The 27643-nt window shown below is 39.5% G+C and overlaps 3 protein-coding genes across 3 annotated transcripts; all 3 read left to right on the top strand.

Annotated features, from left to right (window-relative positions):
- Positions 1-237: 237 nt before the first annotated feature.
- LOC108579904 (probable malate dehydrogenase, mitochondrial) lies at positions 238-1626 on the top strand. Its single transcript, XM_017943524.1, has 3 exons — positions 238-645; positions 790-1173; positions 1252-1626. The coding sequence occupies exons 1-3, from the start codon at positions 238-240 to the stop codon at positions 1624-1626; spliced, it is 1167 nt and encodes a 388-aa protein (XP_017799013.1).
- A 463-nt stretch (positions 1627-2089) lies between these two features.
- On the top strand, positions 2090-5535 carry LOC108579958 (protein lunapark-A). The gene is made up of 11 exons (XM_017943600.1): positions 2090-2141; positions 2547-2598; positions 3495-3536; positions 3610-3797; positions 3878-4064; positions 4184-4198; positions 4343-4595; positions 4691-4852; positions 4946-5119; positions 5186-5269; positions 5344-5535. The coding sequence occupies exons 2-11, from the start codon at positions 2572-2574 to the stop codon at positions 5433-5435; spliced, it is 1224 nt and encodes a 407-aa protein (XP_017799089.1). The 5' UTR covers positions 2090-2141; positions 2547-2571; the 3' UTR covers positions 5436-5535.
- Positions 5536-6939: 1404 nt separating this feature from the next.
- LOC108579959 (nascent polypeptide-associated complex subunit alpha) lies at positions 6940-9230 on the top strand. Its single transcript, XM_017943601.1, has 6 exons — positions 6940-6997; positions 7767-8031; positions 8108-8227; positions 8431-8526; positions 8609-8767; positions 8971-9230. The coding sequence occupies exons 2-6, from the start codon at positions 7777-7779 to the stop codon at positions 8983-8985; spliced, it is 645 nt and encodes a 214-aa protein (XP_017799090.1). The 5' UTR covers positions 6940-6997; positions 7767-7776; the 3' UTR covers positions 8986-9230.
- Positions 9231-27643: the final 18413 nt, after the last annotated feature.

Below are 27643 nucleotides of genomic sequence, written 5' to 3' on the forward strand. Positions count from 1 at the left end.
TATCCTCTCTTCATATTATATAAAGAAAAAAAATATGTTTACTACTTGTATAAATTTGTAAAGCATTCTATTTTTATAATATCATTCAATTGTTTGTTATATATTTTAATCAGTCAATGTACCCTTAAGCCAGTAACCTAAGTATTCTCCGAATTTTATCATTCCTGCATTTCAAAAACTCCAAAGTTATTAAAAAATTATCGTAAATGATTCACATTACAAGACAAATACTTAATCATGATTGGAATACAACGATATCTTTTCAAATCTATCAGGAAGTGTACTTCATGTTACCGTTATCGAAACATTTCGCATATGCCGAGTGATGATGAAAAAACAAAGAATAAGGAAACTGAGCAAAAATCAAAAAAGGAAACAGACATTAATATTCAAAAGCCACAATTCAAAAATTACGATTCTTTTCTGCCAGATCACAAGGGTGACGTGAAAGTTTGCTTAATTGGTGGGAGCGATGCAACAATTTACACAGCTGTACTTTTAAAACAATCCCGCCTTATAAAAAGAATACATATAGTAGATGCAAAAGATTCATTGGCTGGTGCAGTTTTAGATGCTAACCACATTGACACGTCGCCTCGTATAAAATATTTTAAGCGAAAACAATTAAAACTCGCCTTAAAAGATGTACGTCTTCGTCATCTTATTTCTCTAATTTAATACATTTAGAAAATATGAAATAACGTTAGCCGTACTAATAATAAGAACAATACATTTTCAGTAAAACATTTCGGACTAAAAATGATTCACGTAAATTGATATTATCTGCAGATAAATATTATCGCGTTGATGGATGAGAATAATCCGAATATGGATTTAAGTCCGGCAGCTTATTTCGAGGTTGCATCACCTTATGTGTGCGAAATGGCCGAACAAATGGTACAAATAAGTTCAGAATCTTTGGTGGCTGTTTTCACTCGTCCAGTCACAGCTACGCTTCCTATAGTGTCCGAGATTTATAAACTAGCCGGATGGTGGGACCCGGACAGAATCATTGGTTCTACCGCACTTGATCGTATGCGAATGGAGGCAATAACCGCGAATCTTCTAGATTTAAATCCCGCATTCCTATCTGTCCCAATGGTCGGTGGAGCAGATTCTAACACTATTGTTCCGCTTTTGTCGTGTGCTACTCCAATGAACCAGTTCATCAGTGTACGAGAATCATCTACATCGAACTTCTGTATTCCCAGAATTTTTATCCCTTCTTTAATCCTTTATATTTCAAATTAGGCACAACAAGATATGTTGTTACAATCGTTACGTGGTGCAGACAAAGAAATGGCAAATATCGAATCCAGAGGACCCACGTTGTCCGAAGGAGCAGCAACCGCCAAACTGATTCTCACATTGGCCGGTGGGCTTAACGGGTTCAAAAATATGATTACCTCTGCTTACGTACGATCAAACGTTTTACCGGTATGCCGATTTTTTACGTGTGAAATACAATTTGGGCCAGCCGGTGTACAAAAAGTTTTTGGATTACCTAAAATGTCATCTTCGGAAATAATGCTTGTCGAACAAGCGATTCCTAGTATAAACGAATATATCGATATGGCGATGAGAACAGTTCGCAGTAACAGTCATATGAAACTGAAAAATGCATGAACTGGTTCCTTGAACAATGACTTACATTGTATGTAAAAAGAGATGATTTAATTAAATTATCAGTATTCTTAGTAACTATAAATTAATCTGTTTAACGTGTTCTATTTTATATTTAAAAAAGTATACTGTTTACCGTTAAATGTTTACTATTTAATATTCAATAAAAATGGCAATACGAACATATCGATCTCTAAGTGATCAAGTGTAACACGTCAGTTCTATTTATACATATATATGTTTTAAACTATTATAAATACATGTAACCCTATGGAAATTCTTTTTATTAATGTAACAATGTTGTGCACTAACTACAATACGATTAAACATTTCTTTCGTTAATCATATTTCTTCCTTATCGATGCGGGAAGTGGACGCGTCTCTAAACAAAACTGTCTTCTATAGTATGTACAGTGGCTTGTACCTCAGTTCGGCTTACAGTTTCAAACGATACGGTATTTCCATTCTAGTTAATCCTCGGTAGGAACGAACACAGTGACTATAAACGGAATTCGATGGTACGTAAATTTAGTGAATGGCATCTTAATTAAAGAGTACATTTTTACGCTCGACCGGTTTAGTCGTGTAAAAGTGACAAGTGAGAAAAGGTGTTCTCGACATCTGTTGATTCACCGATATATTTTCACGTTGTATGAATACTCTGCGCGCTAAAAGAAGATATTAATTTTTTCCGAAATATTAATTTTAAAATCACAAATCTTTTTGTGTTGCCGTTCAGAGAATGTTTATAGACGATTCGGTCTATAAATACCGGAACAAAACGCAGAGGGATTTAAATTTGGGTCGAGTACACGTAGATACCGCCCGGCTAGGCTATTTTAAAATTGCATGAATCTCTTATTTTGACATATTACGTTTGAGCCGTTTCACGTTCGGCATTTGAAAAATTTTTCGTTTTGCAGAAAGGTTCATTAAAGTTCTGACATCATGGGGATGATAATATCAAGATTTCGTGTAAGTTGTGTCAATACTTACATAAATAATATTAATACTAAGTTTTATTAAGGTTAACATTCTGCCACAATATAGTTTTTTATTATGCATGTGAGGATAATTATACTATCATACTGTTTTCTAGTATATCGAAGGACCCGCAGAATATGATATATTAGGTCCTTTTATTTTATAATAAAATAAAATTAAAGATATTGGTTTATAGCTGACAAATTTTCGAGGTTAAGCGCGAAGATAAGGGGATTTGAACAAAGCTTACTGAAAAGTAACATATGTGTAACTTTTTATAAATAGATTCCATTATAAAGCTTATAACTTTTGAAAATTTATAACTTTTCATTTCTATAGTTCAAATATTACAATTTAATCTAATTAAAGTTCATAGCACTGAATGATTAATTAAAATTGACTTTTAATTTATGCAATAGAATTAGCATGCTATACAAGATTACCATTCAATGACATTACATTCAAGTTATTTGAATTTTTTCTTTTTGAAGCACAAAACTGAATACATGGCATCATTTAGATATCTGTATCTATTTTAAAAATGATAATATTACTAACTGCTCTTTTTAAAACTTGACAAAGTTTAATAGAATACTACTAATAAATTTTATCTTATATAATAGCAGTAATAAAGTGAGAAGATATATTACAATTTAGTGGTATCATTTAACGGAAATTATAAATTAATATGCTATGCATGGAGTTATTTATAAGCCTTCATATTAATTATTATTCCATAAACATGCTGGGTTCACAATGCTGAATTGATTTGAATTTAATAATTGAATTTGATTTTCTTTTAAGATATATTTATATGTAAATAAATGCATACATTTAATGTTATGTAAAAATGTTCTTTTTTTTTGTTCATAGTACATACATTTCAGAAAAAGAAAACAACAATTGAAATTTTAGAGGACCTTGATGCGGTAAAACATTTATGATCTCTTTATCATTTAATTTAGTGACTTTAAAAATAATTAACAATTTCTTTTTTAACAGAAAATTAAAGAGATAGAAAGATATGGACATACTACAGAACAGAGACATAAAAAAATTGTTGGAACTCTTATTCTGTATAGTGTCATACTGTACATTATATCAGCATTCATTTTCTACTTCTATTTTTTTCCTGCATCATTATATGATCAAATATTCTATATCATTCCATTGTTAATCTTTCCAATTCTGTAAGTACCTATTCCAATGAACTACTTGTGCCTTCTTTTGAATAAGTTTAGAAAGATAATTAAAAATTTTATTATCATAGAATATTGCTTACAAAAAAAATGGTAACTTGGTATTATAAACGTAAAATTTCTGAGAATGAAGAAAAATTGAGTACAATGCGTTTAGAAAAACACAAAATTCTAGATGAAGTTACAGAAACTGAAACATATAAAAAAGCTAAAGAAATTCTATTAAAGTTTGCTCCAGATCAACTAAGAATGGCTCTTGTAAGTAAAGCAGAGAACATGATTTGGATTATAATATAATTTTTTTATTTTAATTGCAAAGTAAATTTTTTCTTTATATTTTTCTTTAATTAACAAAATTTTTTTTCTTTATTTTCCAGTTATCACCACTACAGGTTTGTATTTTATGTGCATTGAATAGTTTCCTCATAATGAATTTAGGAAGAATATGTAGATATTTATTTTTGGATGATAAATTATTGAGAACAATATGAAAGAATAATAGATAAAAAATTCAGTATAAGTAACTTTTATTGTAGCTATCTTATAAAGTGACACCATCAAAAACACTTCAAGGATTTAGTACACCACACAATGTTATGTCCCCAATGTCTTCTTCTGGGGAACTGAGAAGACGTGTAGTACCAAGTCAAAATCAACCACTAAATGTGCAAAGTGGCTCGCCTGGTAACACTGACCTTGTCCCAGTTGGCGTAGCTCCCACTCAGAATCCATTAAATACACCTATTCAGAGTGATGTTAGATCTGTTAATACTTCAGTCATGGGTTATCGTTAGTATTTTTAAGATTATAATTACTATCTAAATTTTTTGTTTTTAATACTATTCTTTCATTTGTATTATTTTTCTTTAACTTTAATATTTCAGGGACTCCTTTACCACGTCCGATATTACCTCGGCAAAGAACCTATTTGGATCGATTGATCGATTATCTTGTCGGAGATGGTCCATCCAATCGATATGCATTAATTTGTCGAAAGTGTGAATCGCATAATGGAATGGCGTTAAAAGAAGAATTTGAATATTTTGGTAAACATTTATCATAATCTGCCAGAATGAGTTAAGTATAAAGATTCAATTACAATACTAAATATTCAAAATATATGTACTTTTATTTTGTAGGATTCAGATGTTGTTATTGCAACTTTTGGAATCCTGCAAGAAAACAGAAATCAGCTGCACCAAAATTAGGCACTGATACAACTGCTTCAAGTAGTACAGCACAGTTCGTTATTCGTGAGGTATTAGCTAGACACCGGTTGAATGACATGGAATTATCAAGTACAACAGATACAGGTTCGAATACAAAATTAAGAAATATTTTCGATAAAACAATTGAAATAAATTCAAAATAATATTTAGATTCGGATATCGAAGTGGTTGAACGACCAAAGGAAGCGTCAGAAGAATCTGAATATGTTGCCAAACCAATAGAAAATGCATCTGGTAAGAAAAAGTTTGTTAAATATGTTTGTAATTTTTAATATTGTTTTGATGTTACAAATGACTGCAATCCTTAGATGAACCGGATGCTGAAGAATCCGAAAAGAAAGAGGTGCATAATTGTGAAGACAGTGTTGAAAAAATGGATATCGACGAATCTTCCTCTTAACGAAAATGTATTTTGAAGCAATTTGCGACATGAAACTTTTTGTTATGAAGTATACTGCAATTGGCGTTGTAGTATATAAGTGTATAGGTATATATGTATAGCGGAGACGTAAATACTGTATTACGTGAACAAAATTGGGAAAAGTAAAAAATATCATACTCGACAATAGATAGTAATATAGTATTTACAGAAGCTACATAAATACTATATTCTCATAATCGAATGAAAAGTCATTCCAAATTATTCTTGTCTAATTCTTGTTAAGATTTCGAGTAACTGCAAAATGAAGCAAAATAATCGCAAGTACTTAGAAAAGGTATTGGTTAAGACAATATCTAATTCCTTAGAGGGCTTTTGCTTCATCTATCTGTTACTTGCAAAATCATGAAATTTCATAATATATTGAAAAATTTTTTAGAAATCGTTTATTCTTTTAAAGATTTTAAATTAAGCATTACAAAAATGCCCACGTTGAAAATTGTAGTCAATAATACGTTTCATACAAGACTGCTTATCTTGTCAATAGTGGACATTAGTTTTTATATTGGAAGACATCTTTTTTTTTTTAAGACATTTCATTTTTTTTTTTTTTGCGCTTTAACGTTTTACATATTGAATGATACGTTTTTTCTCATTAGATGTATACTATTTTGCAAGTATGCAAATTTTGTGCTCGACCACATTATTGGTAGATTGGGTACTCCTCTAATATCCTATGTTATGGAAGGTATGGATTCTTTTATATCCATAATTTATATAAAAAATGGAAATAAGGAAGGAGAAAGTATTTATTTTTTTCACCGAACTATTTCCTAATAGATTTTTTAGCTTAAGCATTATTGTGATAGTAACACGTTTTTTGTGTCTAACTAATATTTCTTAGAAGTAAAAAGAAATGCAAATTTTAAAATCATGATATACAAAAAAAGAATCAATGATCAGTAAAACACGCGATTTTTATGTAATTAATTTATACGCAAATCATGAAATATTTCGCATTTTAAAAAATGTTTTGTTAGATTTCAATCATTATTGAACTTTTATTCACAGTTGTACTTAAAAGTTAGTATTTAATGTAAAACATGTGATTTAAAATTTGTATTTATACGACCAGCAAAACTGTTTGAATAATTGTTAAAAGAAATATACTTTTCAATGAAAATACACATCAACATTTTTTCAGTTATATCGTACTTAATAATTAAATTAATAAATTTAAAAATACCTTTTCCAAATATTTATTTTAATTGAAATAACATAAGAATAATATGAAAATTACATATGAACATTAAAATTGTTCTTTTCAAAATTGTTAATCGTTTAATACACTTCAATTTTTATACATCTTTAACGGTTCTTCAACTATTACAGAGATTTCATAAAATCGCAATGCATTTCCCCTCAATTTACGTAGCCAATTGCGGGTGCTGATTTAACAAAGCGTTCGTTTGGGCTCTGTGTTCGTAAAAGTACAAAACCATGAACACTCGAGCACATGTGTGAATTGGTCTCAGTTTACATGGTAAAAATAGTGCCCGGTCGTCGACGGATTATCGTTCGAGGTAAATCTAACGATTTTTTCGGCATCGTTCTGTAATGATAGTAAAAGAGCGCGAATATCGAGAGACAAGTAACCAACATACCTTTTTATACAAATCATATCGCGTAATATGTTTTATTGTCAACGATGATCGTGCAAGATGTTTGTGGCTCCACGGTCTTTATTCACGAAATTCATCATGCTCGATAACGATATAAAGCTTCATATAGGAACGCAAAGAAACTGAAAACGTGTTACTCGCGACTATTGGAACAAAGTCGAGCGTGCTACGATAGTTAATATTAAATAACAAGAGCAATTGTCGATCGTATTTTTGCAAGTATTTTGGACTACCTTTGGTGGGCGCCATAACAACGTCCATTTGTCTGTGACAATCATTGTACGATACGTGTTTGTCCTTTACGTTTAATTAGTTTATATTTGTTAATAGCACTGTCCGTTGTTAAATTTTATCGAGAATTCAATCGCGCTTATAAAATTGTCTATGTTCATTGAATATCATAATACTATTTAGAGTGCACTCTAGGTGGGGCTGACTTTGTTAACCCGGTATCAAACATGTGCGAGCATCTTTTATAGAACAGTTATTCTTACGTGTATCTTGCGTTAAAGCTTAGATTCGCGAAGAAAATGTAAAATTTTTACGAAAATAATAAATGTTAATATATTTTACACAATTTACATATTATAGATTTGTTTGTGTCTTAATGAGTAATAAAAAGTTAATGTATATGTAAATTGGTAACGTCTAATTTAATTGTTTGTTACAGATCAACAAACATGCCAGAATTAACTGAACTTGACAAAGCTGCAAGCTCTGAACCTACCAAGGTTGAAGCAGCAGCAGCAGGATATGGAACCGATTCAGATTCAGATGACACAGTTCCAGAATTGGACGATGCAGGTGCTGGTGGTACTGTTGGTTATCCTGGAACAACTGTCACCGGTGTTCCTATAGATATGGTGTCCAAGGCAAAACAAAGTCGAGGAGAAAAAAAGGCCAGAAAGCTTATGAGCAAACTAGGATTAAAACCTGTAAGTTGAATTAATTTGTTTCTAAGTATCTATTTTGAAGCACGAATAAATAATCCAAATTCTCTATTATGTGCAGGTTCAAGGAGTTAACAGAGTAACTATTCGTAAATCAAAGAACATCCTCTTTGTAATCAATAAGCCAGATGTGTTGAAGAATCCAGTCTCGGATACTTTCATAGTTTTTGGTGAAGCCAAGGTGAAATTTTTAAAATATAAATTAAAGCTATGTATAGACAGAAAATTTGCGTTCCGGAAAAATGATGATTTATTTATGGTTTCGATTATTACGCGCTGAAAAAGAATATTGAAGATACCTTGGCAGACTGATATTTGATAATTATTCTGCTTTTCAAAATTCGATTTACTTCTCAAAGATTATAAAGAAAATTTGCTTTCTAGATCGAGGATCTCAGTCAACAAGCTCAAGTAGCAGCAGCTGAGAAGTTCAAGGAGCCACCAGCTATTCCAGCAACTGAAGCTGGTGGTAGTACCACGGTAAGGCATTGCATTTTATTATTCAAAACAATTACAATAATATTTTATTCTAACTGACTCCTTCAACTTTGTATTTTTAAAGGTTGTTGCACCGATACAAGAAGAATCGGAGGAAGAAGTCGATGAAACAGGTGTTGAAGAAAAGGACGTTGAATTAGTAATGTGTCAAGCCAATGTGACCCGATGGAAAGCCATTAAAGCTCTCAAAAATAATCAGAATGATATTGTCAATGCCATTATGGTAAGTTTTCAAGTAGAAATAGTTTTTTTTTTTTTAAGGAGAACATTATACATGATGATAAACGTAATGGTTTCGTTTTTATTACGGTCAGAATTAAAATAATGTTGGAAAATCTTGGCAGACTGATGAGATATTTGTATAACAAAGATGGTTCACTATACAACTGTTCAAAAACTTCACGTTCCAATCTTTATCTGTTTCAGGAATTGACAATGTGATGAAGCTGCTTAGCAGTAGGGGTGCGCTGCGTCTTAGCTCGCATTGTGAGGTCATCTTATTTTATCAATCGCGTCATCAGGAGAAACATCATCCTTCTTTTTGTCTCATTACATTGAAAGGATTAAGCTCGAATTACAGAGAGAAACCAGAGTTCGCACGAAGACCGTGACATGCTCGTCTCGATGAAATCCACATGTATATACATAATTCATATGAAAAAAAAATAAATACACTAAGGACACTATCTTGCTTGCAATTGTTGTTCGATGAATTTATCACACGAAGTTTTTGAAAAATTCGGGTCGACCTCGTCAGCATTACGTAACGTTTCAACTATTGACGCGCGATGTAATGGCGTCTAAACATTATTGATTACCGACGCTGTCGCGAAGGGAGGAAACGAGTATTTATATCTGTCAGCACTATTTGATCGACAATCGGTAAACTTGTTGTCGTTAAAGAAATTCACGCGAATGTGTATAGATGGCAGCACCTGAGATATTCTGCGGATATCCGGAATCTTTTCAAATCAACCGGTAAGATACTTGAAAGAATGCAAAAAGTGTTTCATAAAGTACCAAACCCTTGAATAACGAATAACCTAAAAATAACTTCAACAACAATTTCTTTTTCTTGCTCCACAAGATATATTCTAAAAGGAATTGCTTCTGTTTCTCGTAAAAGTTCCTCCAAGTAAAACTATTAAAAAAAGGTTTTAAATTCTTCAAGGATATAAACAACGTGAAACATATTTTTAACATTTTTAAACACATTAACCGCGGCAGTCTGACGCGTCGCGGTTCCATCAGTCCGAAGACAGGGATGATACGCGTCGCGATGGCGGTACTCTACGGAAGTTTTATAAGCCGTTTCGCGCACATGTCGCGGCGTCCAACGAGCGAGGGGTGGGAAAAAAGAGCGCGATATTAGAGCGTGGACGTGCCATCCTCTCTATCCAACCGGGAATCCGCTAATATTTGAGATTTCGGTCTCGTATATGACGCTACCCATGGTGACATCTGGCGTGGATCTTAAGGCGCTTTATTGCCGGCAAGAAGCGTTCGCAATATTGTCACGTAATAAAGGGACACCACGAGGGAAACACCTGCGGGACACGAGTAATCGAATTTCCATTCCGCCCACGCCATTCCTTTCTTCTAACGTCACGTCAAATGTTCATACATCGCGTCGTAAAAATTGCAATCGGAAATTTAACATTTAATCCTTTAGTTACCCAACGTCAAGTGCCTAGCTGTGTACTAAAGATGACTATAGTCATCCACCGCTGACAATTGAGCCACTCGAAAGTCAAAACGATTAACTCTCCACTTTTCGATATTCTTCCAAATTTAGTATCAAAGCACATGGCTTAATTTTCCATAAATAAAGCAAATTTAATAAGTCTCACTATATGGAGTTAGTCATTTTGACTTCTGAGTGGCTGAATTATTAAACAACTTTTACAATTTTGTAGCGGTACCTCCTACGCTCCACCACTAGAGGGACGGGCTAACGTCCTTTCTCGCTAGTCCTCGCCAAGGCTTGTATTACTATATATACAACTTCTAATCTGAATCTCTTAGAAGACTCAGAACGAATATTAATTGGAAATACCTTCAATAAAAAATCAATAATAACGTTTTCACTAAAATACAATCTCCAAATTTTCTCAATGATTCATCCCCTGTCATAATTTCAAAATGAACGAAGCGAGATTCTCGAAAGAGAAGAAGACGACGGACGCGTCACAGAGAGAGAGAAAATCGGAATAAAAATAGTAAAGAACCGAAAAAGAGGATCTGCGAGGGGAGGAGGAAGAGGGGTTTTGGCAAGCCGATCCGTCTCCGGTGGGTCTGATTGTTCCCTTAACGATCGGCTGACAGCGAAGACGTATGTCGGTGCCATCAGATAATGCGAGCGGCGTCGATGTGACGCGGCCCCGTGGTACGCGTAGCGTTTTGTAAACGCTTCGCACGTCCCCGTGGCGGTGTTCGTTCGGCGACATCTTCATAACGTCCTGCACAAAGAGACTGTCATGTCGCGTCATGGCCCGCGAGCACCGACTGGCCTTCGAACGATCACGGAAGCGTGTGCTGTGCCGTTTTAGGCTTCAATTTCTTCTCGAAAGCAAGTTCTACGGAAAAAGCACCTTTCAACGTGTAAAAGTAATACCGAAGAATTTCGATGAAATGGTAAACGACGCAAGTGCCAAAAATTGTGCACTACAAATGTAGATAGAACGCACAAATAAATAAATTTCAGTAATCTCACACATTTCGTACCATTCATTTCCCCTTAATCTATAAAATTTACAATAACAACGTTGAAAATTACACGGAACAAAAATTGTCCATTATAGTCCAAAGATGTCCCTTTCTAACGAAAGAAAAAGTACTACGATATCTTTACTAGTTCAACAAAACAAAAATTGTTAAATATCGCTTATTTTTCGGGCTACAAAAGTGGTCTCTTTTCTCTTCTTTACCCCTTAACCTATGACAACCTGTCAGACTCGTGGCAGAGATTCTGGCGAAGAGGTGATAGAAATAGTTACATTAGTAAGAAAACTTCATCGTAATCCTAACTTTCGCTTGAAGTCGTAAGACTGAGGATTGCTAAGTGCAATGAATTTGTAACAGATTACCTCTTGTCACCCGATACAGTACTAAAACAGAAAATGGCTGACGCTTAGATGCACAGTCAGAAAAGAAATCATAGGTTAAGGGGTTGAGTTTACAATTATTTAGCGAAGGAGAGTGTCGATTCCAAAAAATTCTACACACTTCCAGAAGATTAGAAAGCGACGGAAACTTCTTTTAATAACAAAATTCTGATTCGATCGGCGAATATTTCTCATTAAACGATCCATGCAAATCTCGCATTCGCCGTGGCACAGTTTCAGCACTGTACGTAACTTTCCGTTCGTGTTCACGCGTCATTGTTGAATTTAACGAGCCGTTGACGAGTCGTATGAACACGTTTACCAACGGACGAGGATCGTGCACACGCGTTTCACCGGATCCTGTGCGCCTGGCGTGCGAGTTTGACGCGCCACTTTTAAAACGGATTGACGCGCGTCGGTTCCCCGCTAATGGGCCGGTTTGCATAAACGCACGGCCAACCCCGCTGCCACCATGTTGGTTTCTTCGTTGGAGAACGAACTGACGTAACGAGTCTCCTAACGCGGAACAGAGAATGGAAAGTCGTGGTTCTCTGGCAGGTGTGTTGTTGTTCGAAAGTTTTCGGCAACGAACGAGCGGAGGGAATTATATCGCGGATTGAATAATACGGGAAGAACGATTGTATCACCTAGGTGATTGATTACGTTCTGACGGTAATAGAAGAAGAATATTCGCGTGAAACGAGCGAGCTGAACTGACGGTGAGAATGAATATTCATCGTTGCTAATACCCTAACTTTCAAAAACTGATACAAACTGACAATTTTTTTTTTAACTGAGCTTTTAATCCTAGTGCTCGGTAAAATAGTGGAACGTGGTTAAAAGAAATGTCCACTTTTTTAACGAATTAAGGTGCTTGTAACCAGTGCTGTAGTCGTAAAATCAGCAGAACGTATACGGTATATGGAAATTTTTAATAATTTTTAAAGGTATATAAAAATATTTTTTTGTTTGAACTATGTATAGTTATAGAAATTCATACATTGTATTATTTGTTGAAAGAAATTTTAAATATTGCTTAAATAAAAAAAAGAAATAAAATAAAATGTTTTAGTCGGGTATTTAGTAAAAAATTATCATTTTAAAAGCAAATTTAAACAATTTAAAATATTCATGTGAATATTGAAAAAAGTCTCAAAATTATAAGAATTATTGAAAGAAATGAAATTTTTGTATTTCCTAATAGACTTCTATTTTTTTAAACACCTGAACAATCTTTTTCACAAATACATTATTCGGAACTGAAGATGCTACAAAAGTGGCCTTCGAAAAATTTTTTAATTCAAGGATCAACGATTCTTACATATTCGAAATAACGAAACTGAGTTGATCCTTGAGAAAAGTGTGTAGAATCCTGTGGAAATTAAAAATTACGCCTGGTATGCACACCTGACAGCATACCTAAATAAACAGAAGTAGTAAGAACATATTAAACCCAACTCCAGTTGTTCTACTGTCAAGCATTGAACACTGCAAGTGTCAAGGCTGAACAGTACAATATTCCAACATTCATAATCTTCATAAATAAATTCTTCCTCCGAAAATCTTCCTACCCAATAAACCATCCCTTGTTCACATACACCTACCCGGAAGGCATACGATATAGAAGGCACGGGACAGCAAATACAGGCTGTAAACCGTTGGTGCAAGTAAAACCGCAAGTAACCAACGCGAAAGAAAGAAAGGGAGAGAAAGAACGGAGGCGCGAGAAGAGAAGAAAAGATCCATCGAGCCATGTGGCAGGCGCAAACGGTGTGAGTAATGGCGTCGACCAATCGCTTCCAGCTCTTAAAACACGAACGCGCACCTCTTATCCCTCTCTTTCTTCTCTCTGTCTCTCAATATGCATCTCTTCGTTGCACCGACGAGAGACGTGTATAATAACGAGCGAGCTATCATCAACGGGATCATTATCATCGATCGATCGACGGCGTTCGTCTTCTCTCTCTTCCTCGATCTCTTCTTTTTTTCCCTCTCGTTGTCTCTCTCTCTCTCTCGTTGGTTGAGCAGTTGAACGATAAGTGGCGGAGCGAGGCACAGGGATGAAACGAATAGCGGGACGGAAGGGGAGAGATGAGTTTAATGACGAAATTATACCGACGGCGGCGTGTAACCTCGGTGTCCATGAAGACGTAATATTTTTCAAGCCGGTACGAAACGATCGTTTACGGCGATCCGAGGGATCTCGCGTAGGGATCTTCGTGCGGTGATTTCTGGAGGAAAAAGGAAGGAGGACGCGTGTTGCTGTATATAGTATAACGCGGCCGATTTCCTTGCTCGAGACTCCGATTTTGACCCCTCTGGGCCACGGACCAGGCGAGCTCGAATTAAGCAATGAAATTATCGTACGCCGCCTCACTTTGCCTCGCCTCGCCGCGGCTCCGACTCGCCCTCATATTTACCGCGCCTCGGAAACGCTCGATAAATATTAATACACCGGCCGGCAGAGATTGAAACCACCGCGAACATTCTTCGTTTCTCGTTCGGTTTCAGGAGGATGAGCGCGTGCTTCTTTGAGATTTGTTAAGTTGGTCTGTGATCTTCTGGGTGCAGGAGTGTGTGAATGGTAACACTTATTAGTAATGAATGTTGATTGTTTTTTGGAAAATTAGCAGCGGGTCGTTCTTGACCCGGCCAGTGCTTTCGGTGATAAATTGCGCTTGGAAAGTGTGGATCGCGGAAAGTATGAAATTTTGCAGTAGAAAATTGCGAAATTATCAAAATTCTAAAACTATGAAAATTCGGAATTATCAAGATTTCGAAATTAAGGAAAACTGGAATTATCAAGATTCGGAAATTATCAAGATTCGGAAATGATAGAAATTCCGAAATTATCAAGATTTGGAAATTATCAAGATTCGGAAATGATAGAAATTCCGAAATTATCAAGATTTGGAAATTATCAAGATTCGGAAATGATAGAAATTCCGAAATTATCAAGATTTGGAAATTATCAAGATTCGGAAATTGTCAAAATTTGAAATTACTAAGATTCCGAAATTAAGAAAATCTGGAATTATCAAAACTCCGAAATGATCAAGATTCGGAATTCGAAATTATCAAGATTTGGAAATTATTAAGATTTGAAAATTATCAAGATTAGGAAATTATCAAGATTCGGAAATTATCAAGATTCGGAAATGATGAAAATTGGAAATTATCAAGATTGCGAAATAAAAAAAATTCGAAATTGTCAAGTGAAAAATGGCAAGTCTCCCGTGAAACTATGGAAGTGACAGAAACAGGATTTAAAGTGAGTATTAGTTTACTATCGAAATTTTTAATTAATTTCTCTTTACGTTAGAATATACCTACATGGATTTGATATTTAGCGTAGTTGGTTGGTAGAAAGTTGGCAGGGTTTTGAACGTATCACTAGGAACAAGTAGAACTCTCGTTCTAGTTTAATGTAACTGTACTTCCCACGTAGGAGCTTGTAGTACGAAATACATTACGAGTAGAGAGTACTTCTGAACCGAGAACATTTCGTTGCGCTTAATTCGATTGTTACACGCGAACGTTACATTGCCGCGGCTCTTAATTGCATTATTGGATAAAGTTCTTTGCGAAAACGAGGACAACCGGCCGGTGTAAGGTGGTAAGAAGCATCGCTAGGGTTTCTCATAAATGGCTGCCAGCGACTCCCACAGGCAGTCTCAGTCATGTTTTCCATAACAGAAGAAATTGCATCTCAACAATATAACTTGACCATTCTACGAACCATTCCTTACAATTTATACAAAAAAAAAAAAAAGATTCTTATCGTGTTAAGAATCTCCATTAACTCAATCAAATTTTTCAAGAAGAAACAAAATAGTGTTCCTGATTTGTTAATAAAAAAAATCCTCTTTACTGAGATTACATCTCACAATTTATTCTTTTTTACCAAATCAAGGAGATTGTGTATTTTATGTGTGTAATACAGGGAAAGCGAAAAATTTAATAAAGAAGAACAATCCTGCAATATAGGAAAAATGGAAAATATCTGAATGAAAAGGCAAAGAAATTTTATTCTGAAAAAAGGGGGAAGAAACTGTGGAACGAGATAAAATTCTGTACGAACTTATGGGATAACCTACCATTTTTCACGATAACCAAGAACATCTTCCACCTTTCTACTCTTCCAAAAAAACGAAAGAAAAAGAAGAAAACAAAATTGTTTTCGCTCAAATAAACTTATCGATACACCAACCTGGACCGATCTCGTCAAAAATCCTCCAGCAAGCTTTGTGGCGAGGAACGAGCCGCTAAAACCGCAAACGATCGGCCAGGATATCGGTTTCCGTCCGTTCGAGATTTCCCAAACGTGGCCCTCGAAGAAATATCCAGGATCCACGAGGCCAGACTGGCAGTAAAACTTCAGATGGGCGTGGAATTAGCGAACCGCCGCAAATGGTGGTGCTTCGACGACTTGGATACGGCTTGCTTCTTGGTCGGATTATCCAAGAAGTGGCCATTTTCGCGAGCAATATGGCGGCACCGGTGCAAGAACCGGAACTTCTTCGTCAGCAGAATTGTTCCCTCTGTGATATTAACGTTGTCTCCGTCTTAACCATCTAGGATCTCTTCTTTCGTCGGGTTTACCTCGAACTGGATGATCGATGATCATCCTGGAATCAAGAAAATTGCTACGTTTATTTTATTCGGAATTTCTCGTGTCTCTTCTGTTTCGTTTGTCAGTGAATCGTTGTTTCTACGGGAGTAGAGGCTGGGTTTGAAGATTTTGGTTAGTGTCGAGTAGAGATTATGGAGATTCTGAAATGATTAAGAGTCGAAATGATCTAGATTCCGAAAATGTCAAAATTCGGAATTATTAAGATTCCGAAATTACTAAGATTCCGAAATTATTAAAATTCGAAATTGTCAAGATTCCGAAATTATCAAAATTCGGAATGATCAAGATTCCGAAATAGTCAAGATTCCGAAATTATCAAAATTCGGAATGATCAAGATTCCAAAATTACTAAGATTCCGAAATTATTAAAATTCGAAATTGTCAAGATTCGGAATGATCAAGATTCCGAAATAGTCAAGATTCCGAAATGATCAAAATTCGGAATGATCAAGATTCCGAAATTATCAAAATTCGGAATGATCAAGATTCCGAAATAGTCAAGATTCCGAAATTATCAAAATTCGGAATGATCAAGATTCCGAAATTATCAAAATTCGGAATGATCAAGATTCCGAAATTACTACGATTCCGAAATTATTAAAATTCGAAATTGTCAAGATTCCGAAATTATCAAGATTCCCAAATTATCAAGAATTTCGCTTAAACGGTATCCGCAAAATATTAAGCTCTCCATTTTCCTAACTTTCTAAACCTGTCGAAATCCTCATCGACTAAACTCAAAGGAAATCTGTCGATCACGAAATTCGTCACGTCTACGAAACATTTCCCTGGAAAACATCTCGGTGGTCCATGAGAAGTAAAAATAGGTTTGCACCTCGTCGAACGAATTCTCCAGTTCGAAGCGTGACCAACTACCCAGTCACAATATTTAAGGCCACCGAACCGATCGCGAAACATCGGCAAAATTTCAGTACGCTACCTGAGAGAAACACGCGGCTCCTTCAAACGATCTCGCGTGACGAATCGTCCCGAACGTCAGTTTCCAAATTTAGCGTTTTCTGCGTTAAATAATCGCGTCCGAGATGTCGGACCCTGTGGTACCTGTTCGTTTCAGGAGTGGTTCGCAAGATTTTCTTTCAGATTAGGCGAAACGACGGGTCCTCGCATTTGTTATCCGTTTTAACGGGCGCGCGATCCTCCTTTTCGCACAAATGTTCGCTAGGCGGACGATAATAAATTAGCGAAAGGTAAGAAATATGGTTTGCGGTGTTCGAAGAAGTTGATTTTCCTTGCTGTTAAGGACAGAGTTCGGATAAAGTTGTCGGAGACACAATAGCTGATAGATACGTCAACGGAAGTGTCGAACTTTCCAGGCGGCTTCGCCGCCATTACGACGCTCGCGAATCGGCCTCGAGCGACAGAGTGTAATTGCGGAGGGAAGCTTGAAGGATATTGACAAATGAGGTTCATGCGACGTATTAATTGGACATCCTACTGAAAATGCTACTTTCTTTGCTTCTCAATTTATTCAGAAGTTCGCGAATATATGCTCCGTTTTATCAGTCAACGACTACATTAAACACTTCCGCAGAATACTTTCTTTAAGTACAATTTAGTAGAGAACTCAATCAACCTCTCGTTGAACCAACTAAGTACCTTGACAGTTGCTCTATTTTAAATAAAACAGATGTTGAAACATTACTGGCATTACTTTGTATTTAAATAAAATTAACATATCCCAAAAAAGTGACTATTTTTTTTAAGACAATTTTGACCGAACATTGGGATAATTTCCCTCTCTCCTGGGATTCCAAATATAAAAGACACCCTATACAATGATACAAAACAAAATCAAAATTATTTGTGAGTTCGTACTATCGTACAATTGCAGATTCGTTAAAATTCAATTATAGTTGAAGAATGAATCTTTGAAATAGTGAAGATATAGCAAACGAACCTCTGAAATCTCTCCTCTTACCCATCTCCATTCTACTTCGTCAATGAAAAAAGGCGAAAAAAGGGGAACTTCCCCTGAAGAAACTTTGTGCACAAGTGTAACCAATTTGATCTCCTTTCTTCAATTCTTATTTTTCTTCGATGAACTAAGATCGAGATGTTGGAGCTATGTTTGCAATATTTTCTCAAACAACCTTACCCCCACTGCCACCAATCCACGCTCAAAGGTGCAACCACCTATCAGATGCAACCCCTGAAAACAAGGGAACGGAGTAAAATCGTGGCTGAGTTCGGCGTGCGGAAAAAAGGCCACGCGATCCGGTGTGCGCGCCGCGCGACAAGCGGCGAGCGCGAGACGGCCGAAGAAGGTAATACGGCCGAGGAGCAGAAGGGCCGAAAGACATCGTCCGTCGAGTAATTACATGCCCCGGGAGAGGCCGGCAATGGGATCCGAGGAACCCGCGTGGTTAGAAGTAGGTGGTTAAGGGTTTAGGTGTGCCGCTCTCTGCCAGCAAAACTTACCAGACCCTGATGTAGGGAAGGGAGTAGAGAGAGAGAGAGAGAGAGAGGAAGCACAGGTTGAGAGAGGAGAAAACGATGTATAAAGAAGAGAGAAAGAGAGAGAGAGAGAGAGGGGTGAGAGAGGAAGAGGCTTTACCTCTATATAGGCTGCCGTGACGTCCCTGTGGTGGGATAGCCGGCGCGAGAGCACTATATTACATCATTGGCGGCCATTTTGGACCACCCAAGTCGCTGTCAGAGCATAAAAAATATGAAGTTCTTTTAGGGCCGCCTTTTTTCCGTGCCGCCAGCGGCGCGGCTCTGCCGGATCGTACCGTAACGCAGAAAGGCGGCGCGAACGTCTTGTCGAGAGTGAGAGAGAGAAGTGAGAGAGGATCGAAGAAGGAAGAGGAGAGGGAGAAGGTGAGGAGATCCAGCTGGAACGAGGAGAGAACAAGAATCGAGGAGCTGCTGGCTGGAGCGAACGAGAGGGAACGAGGCATAGAGGAAGAGGAGGAAGATTGGGATGGAGGTTTCTTAGCGAGCAAGATAGAGAAGAGAGAATACAGGGAGGAACAGAAGGGAGGCTGTGCGCGAAGTCGAGGAGAAGAAAACGTAGCTGGCTGAGAGCGGAGAGAGATTTAGAAATTGAAGAAACGCCGTGGAGGTGTTCACCTGTGGATAATAGAGTGGAGGAGGAGGAGGATCGAGGTTGGCTTTGGAAGAGGCACGCTTCAGGTGGAAAAGCGACGAGATCGCGATAAAAGGGAGGAAGAATGGAAATACATTTGATTTCTGTGGGACACGTGGGAAAGCAACGACGCGTGGATTCGTTCAGTTGAGAATCAACAAGGTGGATGTTCGTTGGATTTTTTCCTCGGCTACGACCAGAGAGAGATTCGCGATAACTCGCGACCAGTTGTTCCATATGAGAAACTCTCGCAGTTAAATAATAAGAAAAGGACGGAGGAAGTAAAAAATCGCGGCAGTGGGACGGCCAACTCGGCGAGATAGAAGAAGGCATAATCGGATAGGTGAGAGAAGGGAGAAAGAGAGACGATCCTCGCGAAGGACGAAGGAGGCGAGAGAGGGCCGCGGGCTGTGCTCGCGAGGAACGTAAAAGAAAGATGTACTTATGTAGTTAAGCCAGGGTTAGATCGTTTCGTCCGCCATCGCCGTGGCGAGTTTTTTAAGCTCTACGATTACTTATCTTCCTCCCCAGTCCACCTCCTCCATTCTCTTCCGTTTCAACGTGATGAATCGGGATGATCCTTCATGCTCTCCCCGGCGATTTAACTTTCGCGGAATCGTTAAAATTACCTGGAAAAATCCACGAACGTAACAACTGATATCCGTCAAGGTTCTTCCTGCGTCGGGTTCTCTTCTCTACGCTCGTCAGAAATCATCCTCTTCCGTTGAAAAGTGTCAATTTCGACGGGTAAACGTCGGCCAAGTTTCACGCGAACTCTGTGATCGCGTGTCGATTACATCACCGCCACGTCGAAATTGAACCCGCGGAGTTTCACCGGGCAACATTTTCAATTCCAACTCCCACACCGAGGCGCTAACGAGCCATCAGCTCTGTTGGTAATCGAATGCCAACTGCGGTCTCGTGTTTGCTCTAACGCCTTCTCGCGGAGAACACGAAGCTAGCACGAAGCAATCGAACAAGTTCAATCCGCTAAATTGTATTACGCGTCTCAATATTCCAAGGTAGCTGTTCCCGAACTAAATATCCCAGAAATGTTAATTGAACCATTCAGAAATTTCCCGGTAATAAAAAAATCCTGTTCCCTCGTTCCACGAACGGTAGGCAGAAATGAGTGACGCGGAAAGCGTAGGATTTCTCATCGAGAAGATCCTTAGATGAATAGAAAGAAGGAGCATTTCCAAGGCGATAAACGAAGGCCGGTCAGTCGAGCGTAATATCTCTTAAAACTCGACGCAGGATTTAAACGCCGGCACGATTAATCACCATCGATGGTTAAGCCTCTGGTGAAAATCGATGTATCGCGAGATCCCCTCGAAACGATCCGCGAGCGTAGACGCGCGCTCCTGATGGGCGAATTTATTATTGGTAATCGTGAATAACGAGCCGCCTCGTTGTTCTCGATCTTGAGAAATCAGCCGTCGGCCGAACGGACTCGCAATAAAAGCGGAAGCTAATTACATTTATTAAACGTACAAGCCCTCCAGACCTACTCGCATCTGTTACACGCGAATTTTGCAGTTATCGGAGCGTATTATACACTTGCTCGTTAAATCCTCTTTTATCTGTCCTATTAGAAGGAACGTTTCTGTTTCATAATTACCAGGTAAGGATCGTTTGTTAAGCCGAATCATCGAGGTATTGTTGAAGCAGTGTCCGAAGACAATTTGATTTCCACGAGACTATAAATTGTCCGAGTTGCACAATGCTCGTAATTCGTTCAGCAAGTACAAGCATTCCTCTAATGTTTCCACTAATTCTACCAGACATTCGACACCATACCAATTCCGTTAATTGCGCTCCTTTTCCTCCAAACGTCTCCTTTTGGGAAAAGTAGCTCAACCTGCCTGCAGCAATGTTGCTGCTGGTTTCCATAGGAATCCCCTGATTGCAATCCAACTCAATTCCTTACCGATGCAACGGTTAGAACACACCCAGAAATTACTCTTGATACGTGCCTCGCGACTCTCCCGCTCGAAACGACAGAGTTTAAAGCCGTGCAAACGGCGCGGCGAGCAAAACAAAATCAACGTCCCTCGAATCCGTTCTCACTGTCCATTTGTACGTAAGAAGAAAAAGAGAAACTCTCGAGTGGTCACGGAAGCATGATGAATCGTACGATCGTGCTAATATCGATCGGGCGTTGTGTGCTGGATAAAACAAAAAAAAAAAAAAAAAAAAGGAAGAGGACGAGATTGAAAGAAGGAAGGGCTGGCAGAGAGGAGGAGGATGGTTTATTCCCGAGGAAGAAGGTTTGGTAGGCGTTGGAAGTGACGCAGCCAACGTGGCCAATTTATTCCAGCGCGGCGAAGGGGCCTTGAACGCGAGAAGACGAAGCTGCCGCCGCGATCAAGTCATTCCATTATCTGAATTGAGTGCTGCTCGTGGGTACCTGCAATCACTTTTTTTCCCCACCCTTGCTCTGCGCCTCGCATCTCTCGTCACGCCCTCCAGATCTCAGCCGAAATGAACGCTACAGAGTGATAGAGAGACGGGGAGAGAAGACTTGGTGCAGCTGCACTTTGGATGCTACGTGCATAATAAGCAATTCCTCCCGTGTGCATGATATTTAGGAGCGTTGAGGATTTTTATAATTGGAGAATATCGGTAGAGTACGAAGGTTTCACGTGACGTTGAGAAGGAATTACAGTTAACAGAGCGTAGAGTACAACCTCGACAGGTGTTAATTATATTAATTACACACGTTTGATAATGAAATTTAAGAAGTTTCTGTGCACCGAGAGGGACGGAAATTTCAGAGAACAAAGGAAAACCGTAATTACATTTTTAACAAACTTTCCCCTTTCGCGAAACGTCGATCGGACGTGTTATTACCATCTCGCCGTTTGTCTCACGTGAAAACGGACGAAATCTTTAGCACAGCTTCGTATCCTTGGAACACGAAGCAGCCTGTAAACGATCGGCAGGAAGCATCGTTTTCGTGGCCCTCCAAGTGCCTCCGCTTCTCTTTTTTGCTATTAAAATAATCATGAATTTCCTTGGCGCGATAATTACAAGTAATCGCGTACACGCCGCCGCGGCTGACCCGCTCGTAATTTACCCGGCGAACGCGAGAGTAGATCTTTGTCGGCGTTGTACGTCTCGGAAGAGATCCTCTCGGAGAGGAACCAGCGTGGCAACCCTCGAGGAGCAATAACGCGGCCCGAATTATGGGATCATTAGATCCAATTTGGGATTAAAATATTGCCTGCTAATAAGAATCGCGCCGACCGCGCATGTAACTCGCGCATAATTGCATTATTATGCTCTCCCTTTTAGCGAACAAATTGCTCTCTGGTCTCTTCACCGCGAAACCGACCGATTCCTCCCCCTTCGTCCGCCTCTTCTGTTTCCTTCGTCGATTTCGTGAGAAATTACGTCTCGAAGCAGGAGAGACCACGTCGCACAGTCGAAATTTCGAAGAACACCAAGTAAAAAGGTACTACATTTCTTCACGCGGTCGCATAGACCAAGCCGCGATCCAGACACGGATGGCGCGAGATAGGAATTTTAAAGAGCATTGTGTGCAATTATTTTCTCATTTAGATCACTCGTAGCGATAAATTTTTCGAGGCGGCTTATTAATATTGTAATTCGGCTGTGAGCGATATCGTGTGTAATTAAAATTACACTTAACTAGACGTGTTCCATCTTTCTTCCCTTCGATGCTTGCATAATCGTTCCCTCCTCTTTCCACGTTCGACCCTCCGAACGTTCCCGACTTTCTTCCTCGCGAGGCAAGCCTTCGCTACCGAGTATCGGCGCTTTCGTGAGAAATTATGCAAGTCCCCGCGCCACTTTAAGGCGGTAATTATTTTGTCGCTTTTTATTCCAGCCACTGTGCGTGCTGTTTTACCTCTCCTTTTCCACCTTTTTCCCTTTTTTTCAACTCTCCTTTCTTCCTCCCGCTCTGTCTACCGTCAATTTTTCTCTTTCTCCTCGTCGAGCGTCACTTTCAACTATGTTCGCGCGAAAACAAGCAAGAGGCACGGCGACGTCGCGACGAATCTAATTACCGTAATCGAGCACACGTTACCTTAGCCGGATAATGTAAGCGAGGATGTAAATAAAATTCACCTAATCACCGTGTCCACGAGGATGAACACGACGGCGATATTTTATTACGCGTAACAAGGTAGAGAGGCCCCCGGTGGCTGTGAATGAAATTCAGCAGCACGGTGGAAAATGTTATCGTTACTTTGCAATCTTGGTGAACAGACTTCCGGTGTTCTAACACGGCGAGACGTGATCACGACGACCAACTACATTCTTCGACAATTGACTTCATGTATAATTGCAAACATTCTAACTTAAGGATGCAGGTTTTTTCGCCGAGACGTCTGGAAATAACAATACCATAAGCGAAATGGAACGCACGCCTCGGGAATTCATTTCGTTTCACAGTTTTTCTACAACTGAATTCGTCACGGCTATGTGTATTTCATAATGGCGCGGTAATTTTTCGCAAAGCCAGACCGTAAAATCGAGAGAGAATGTAATTTGAATCTCTGATAAATTCAAGGGAAACACGTGTATATTATCTTCGTGGAGATTCATCGGACTAATCGTCTGCTCGTTTTATAATTATTACCTAATAAAGATATTTGAAAAAGAAGAAAAAAACGGAAAAGTGAAGAACCTTGGAAATGGATCTATAATTTTAGATTTGAAAGGAGCCGGAAGTTTCGTTGCCTCAATGTTCGATTTTTCGATCGACAATCCAGAGTTACTTTCGATCGATCCTTACTCTCCGCTTGTAACTGGCTGTAATTGCCCAACGGGGGAATTCTTCCTGGCGTTTCCATTGGGTAAGCCGTAGCAAACTCTCGAATATGGCGAGGTGGCCCGATCAGCGACGTCCCGTTGCTCGTCATAGAAAAATCCTGCCTTTTGCAACGGCTCGTTGTTACGCGAATACTGGAAACGCGAGCGCGTTCCTTTAACGAGCGAAATTGCGTTCACGGTGGCCGACATTAAAATGGCGCGCGTGTATTTAGGGAAGCTGAACGAATGTATTCAACGATACTCGAGATAGTTACAAAGAATAAGTTTGCTTCGTCCCTTTTACAAGCAAAACTCCCATTTAAGTTTCTGAGTTATTACACCATTACCGGAACATTTAAAATCCAATTTATATAGATGGCCGTCTGAAGTAGATGCGATGGAATATAAAGAAGAGATATAGTTACTGACGCTAACGGAACAAGCCATTAAACACGACCCTGGCAAAGATATTCGTAATTAGACTGCGAATTTTTATGGAAATTCATATTTTTTTAAATATAATTACAAAAATACAAGCTAAATAGATAGGTAATTATTTTATTCTATATTTTAGGTTTATCTGTATCTTTTTGCTTGTTGTGTGCATTTTGTGTATTTTTCTGCCTCCAAATTTCAGATGCACAAAAATTCGCAAATTCGAAATATTCATTTAGCGTCTAAATTTTTCTAAATGACGTTTGTTCGAGTGAGTGTATGTATCCGATATACGATATACCGAGACAGGTAAATACAAACATATACCTATAGAAAAATGACATAGTAACCATCTCTTTGGTATGAGTGGACGTTGATATTTTCTTTTTCTTTTCGTTCGCGCCTTGTCGAGCTCTTATCATCGCGTAGTGACGTGTCTTTCTCGCGTATAAAATAGAATAGTTTTAATTTATGGCCTAAATCCTAAAATCCTATCATAATTAACCGAAATACATGATTATAGAGAGGCAAGCTGATATTGCATTGGAATATTTTCAAAAGTACCTACCTACAGAACTCGGTTCGGAGTGAATGCGCGTTTAAAATCCACTTTACGCAAGCATCTAACACAAGGATCTACCTAAAACCAGCGCATAACATCGCACACTTTATTTCTCAATAACGATAAACCAAGACACCTATGTAAGATCGAGGCGAGAGCGCAAGGTGGCAGACGGAAACGCGTGGCGACCGCAACGAGCGCAACGACGTCCAGGTGGGCAGCGCCATCGTCGTGCGGAGGACGTGAGCCGATGCTAGAGGCGGAGGGATGACGACGGGTGGTGGATAGTTTAAACGTTAAAGCCGAAAGTTTCACGAGGCTGGAAACTCGAGAGCCAGGAGGGCCCACGATCTAATCTAACCGGGATTTATCCTCTCTGGCCCCCTTTCGGCGCCATAATATCTGCGGGCGCAGCTGCTGCTGCCGTTTCGGCGATCCTTTCTGGTAGGCGGCGACTTATCTCTACTTTACGACTGACTACGTTCGACGCTTTACGTCGAATCCGGCCGGTGCTGCGCGCCACAGATAAAATGGTGGTCCATAGTTCCCCCCTCGGTGGCCATTTTGCCTCTAATTAATTGACGGGGACTCTCCTCTCACCCAAAAACCCTTCGACGTGCCGGTGTGTAGGTATTTTCCCTCTCGTTCCCTCCACTTCCTCGCTCTCTCCGCCGTTCTACGCTTTTCGAACCCGGTTTTAATGTATTCGGGATAGCTATCTCTTCGGATACGTTCGCCTCTCTCGCGGGACCGGACGCGCTTCCACGTTTAAATTTCACATTGACTGACGATTCAATGCCGGTCGAGCGAGTCGAGCGAGCCGATCGGCCGAGCTCGCCAGTAAATGTAAATCCCCGGCACCCGAAGGAAGACGCCACACGTTCTTCGCTCGTGTGTGTCACCGACCCTTGTCTCTCTCTCGCCGTGCACACTCGCCGTCTCCAACGATACTTTGACGTGCCTTCCTCGATGCTCTCGCCGCGTTCCGTCGACGCCTGTTCTCGCGCTTCGCGATCCGTGTCTCTCTCTTTGTAAAGTGTTTGCTGGTGGGACCATTGTCGGTAGTCTCTTTATCTCCAAGATTCTGTTTCATCAAATTCGACACTTTTCTATGAAATATTCTCATTAGGTCAAGATACTCCGTTACGCGGGATGTTTAAGAAACATACATTCAACGGTCGGCTGAAAGATCTCCTCCCGATTCCCCCTTTTACCAACCTCGTCCCTCGATTCTTCCCCGAGAACAAAGAAGCTTCTGCAGGTAAAATGGTAATAACACGGTGGAGCAGAAAGTGCAGGAACCACGGGACGCGTGGTACGAGGAAGGTGTCGCGGCTCGTTCGCGATTCTCTGCTTATTCCCGGTGTACACGAATGCCAGAGCCAGGCACAGGCCAAACCAGCCAGCAACAATAAGCTCGCGGTAGTAAGCAGGCTGGTTCGTTTTTCCTTTGAGCCTTAAACGGTTGCCTTCTCGGTCGCCGCTGCATCGCGTCGCTTAGGAAAGGAAGATCGTAATCTGAATGGGCCTCGGTGTTGTTGCCGGCGTGGCGGGTGCCAGCGGCAGATAGGAATCACCCGGAGGAGCCCGCGTATCGTTGGTTCCCCCCTCTGGTGTTGCAGGCTCTGTGTGTACACGTACAGCCGCAATCCATGGATATAGGATAACGTAGGACCCCACTTAGCTACTAATGCTGTCGCTACTCGCCCTTTCCCAGCGTAAATTATGTCCTCGGCGAGGATCGTCCGTTTCGCCCGCGACCGCCCTCGCCCACGGGGAATATAACACGATCTCCGGGCTAATCGGCTCTCTCGTACGTGCCCGGACCCGACAACTCCGCTACCAGGAGAGACCAAGCGACGACGAGCTGGACCGGACCGAGCGAACCTTCTCTCCGCCGATGGCTTTTGCTTATTTTTCTCTCTTTTCCTCTTTTTTTTTATTCTCAACGGTACGCTGATATCGGGAAAGGCGGCCGTGTAAGAGGATACCTGGACGACGATCGTGTTCCATTTCCAGAGGCTGGAGAAACTACTGTTCGTGGCGTTGATTTTTTTTTTTTTTTTTGATGGATGCACCGATGGGAATAAAGAACGGAGAGGATTTAATATTGTCGGTGAGTGGTTGGTTTTGTCGGAACAGTGGTGAATAGTTTGAAATTAGGTGAAGTACTCGGGGAATAAATAATTGCAGAGCTGCAGGATTAAGGTTGTTAATTAAGTCTTCAAGATACGGGTCCTGAGGACGATCAATTTTCAAACGTCAATTCCCAGCGTTCCCATTCGCACCGAGTATCCAACGCGAGAAGAGAAGCCTATCTGCTTGGCGATTCAATAAGCCTCTGGACGCGTGTTCGAGGCTATGCAAAAGCGTTCGTTCCTTAGTTCGTGGCCGTCAGCTCGGCGAGAAGCAGCCTCGTTAGCGTCATTTTAGATCGGATCGCGGCCTGGCAGCGGTGGATCGAAGAATAGGGA

Source organism: Habropoda laboriosa, unplaced genomic scaffold, assembly GCF_001263275.1.
Source record: "Habropoda laboriosa isolate 0110345459 unplaced genomic scaffold, ASM126327v1 scaffold2, whole genome shotgun sequence".
Classification (NCBI taxonomy): domain Eukaryota; kingdom Metazoa; phylum Arthropoda; class Insecta; order Hymenoptera; family Apidae; genus Habropoda; species Habropoda laboriosa.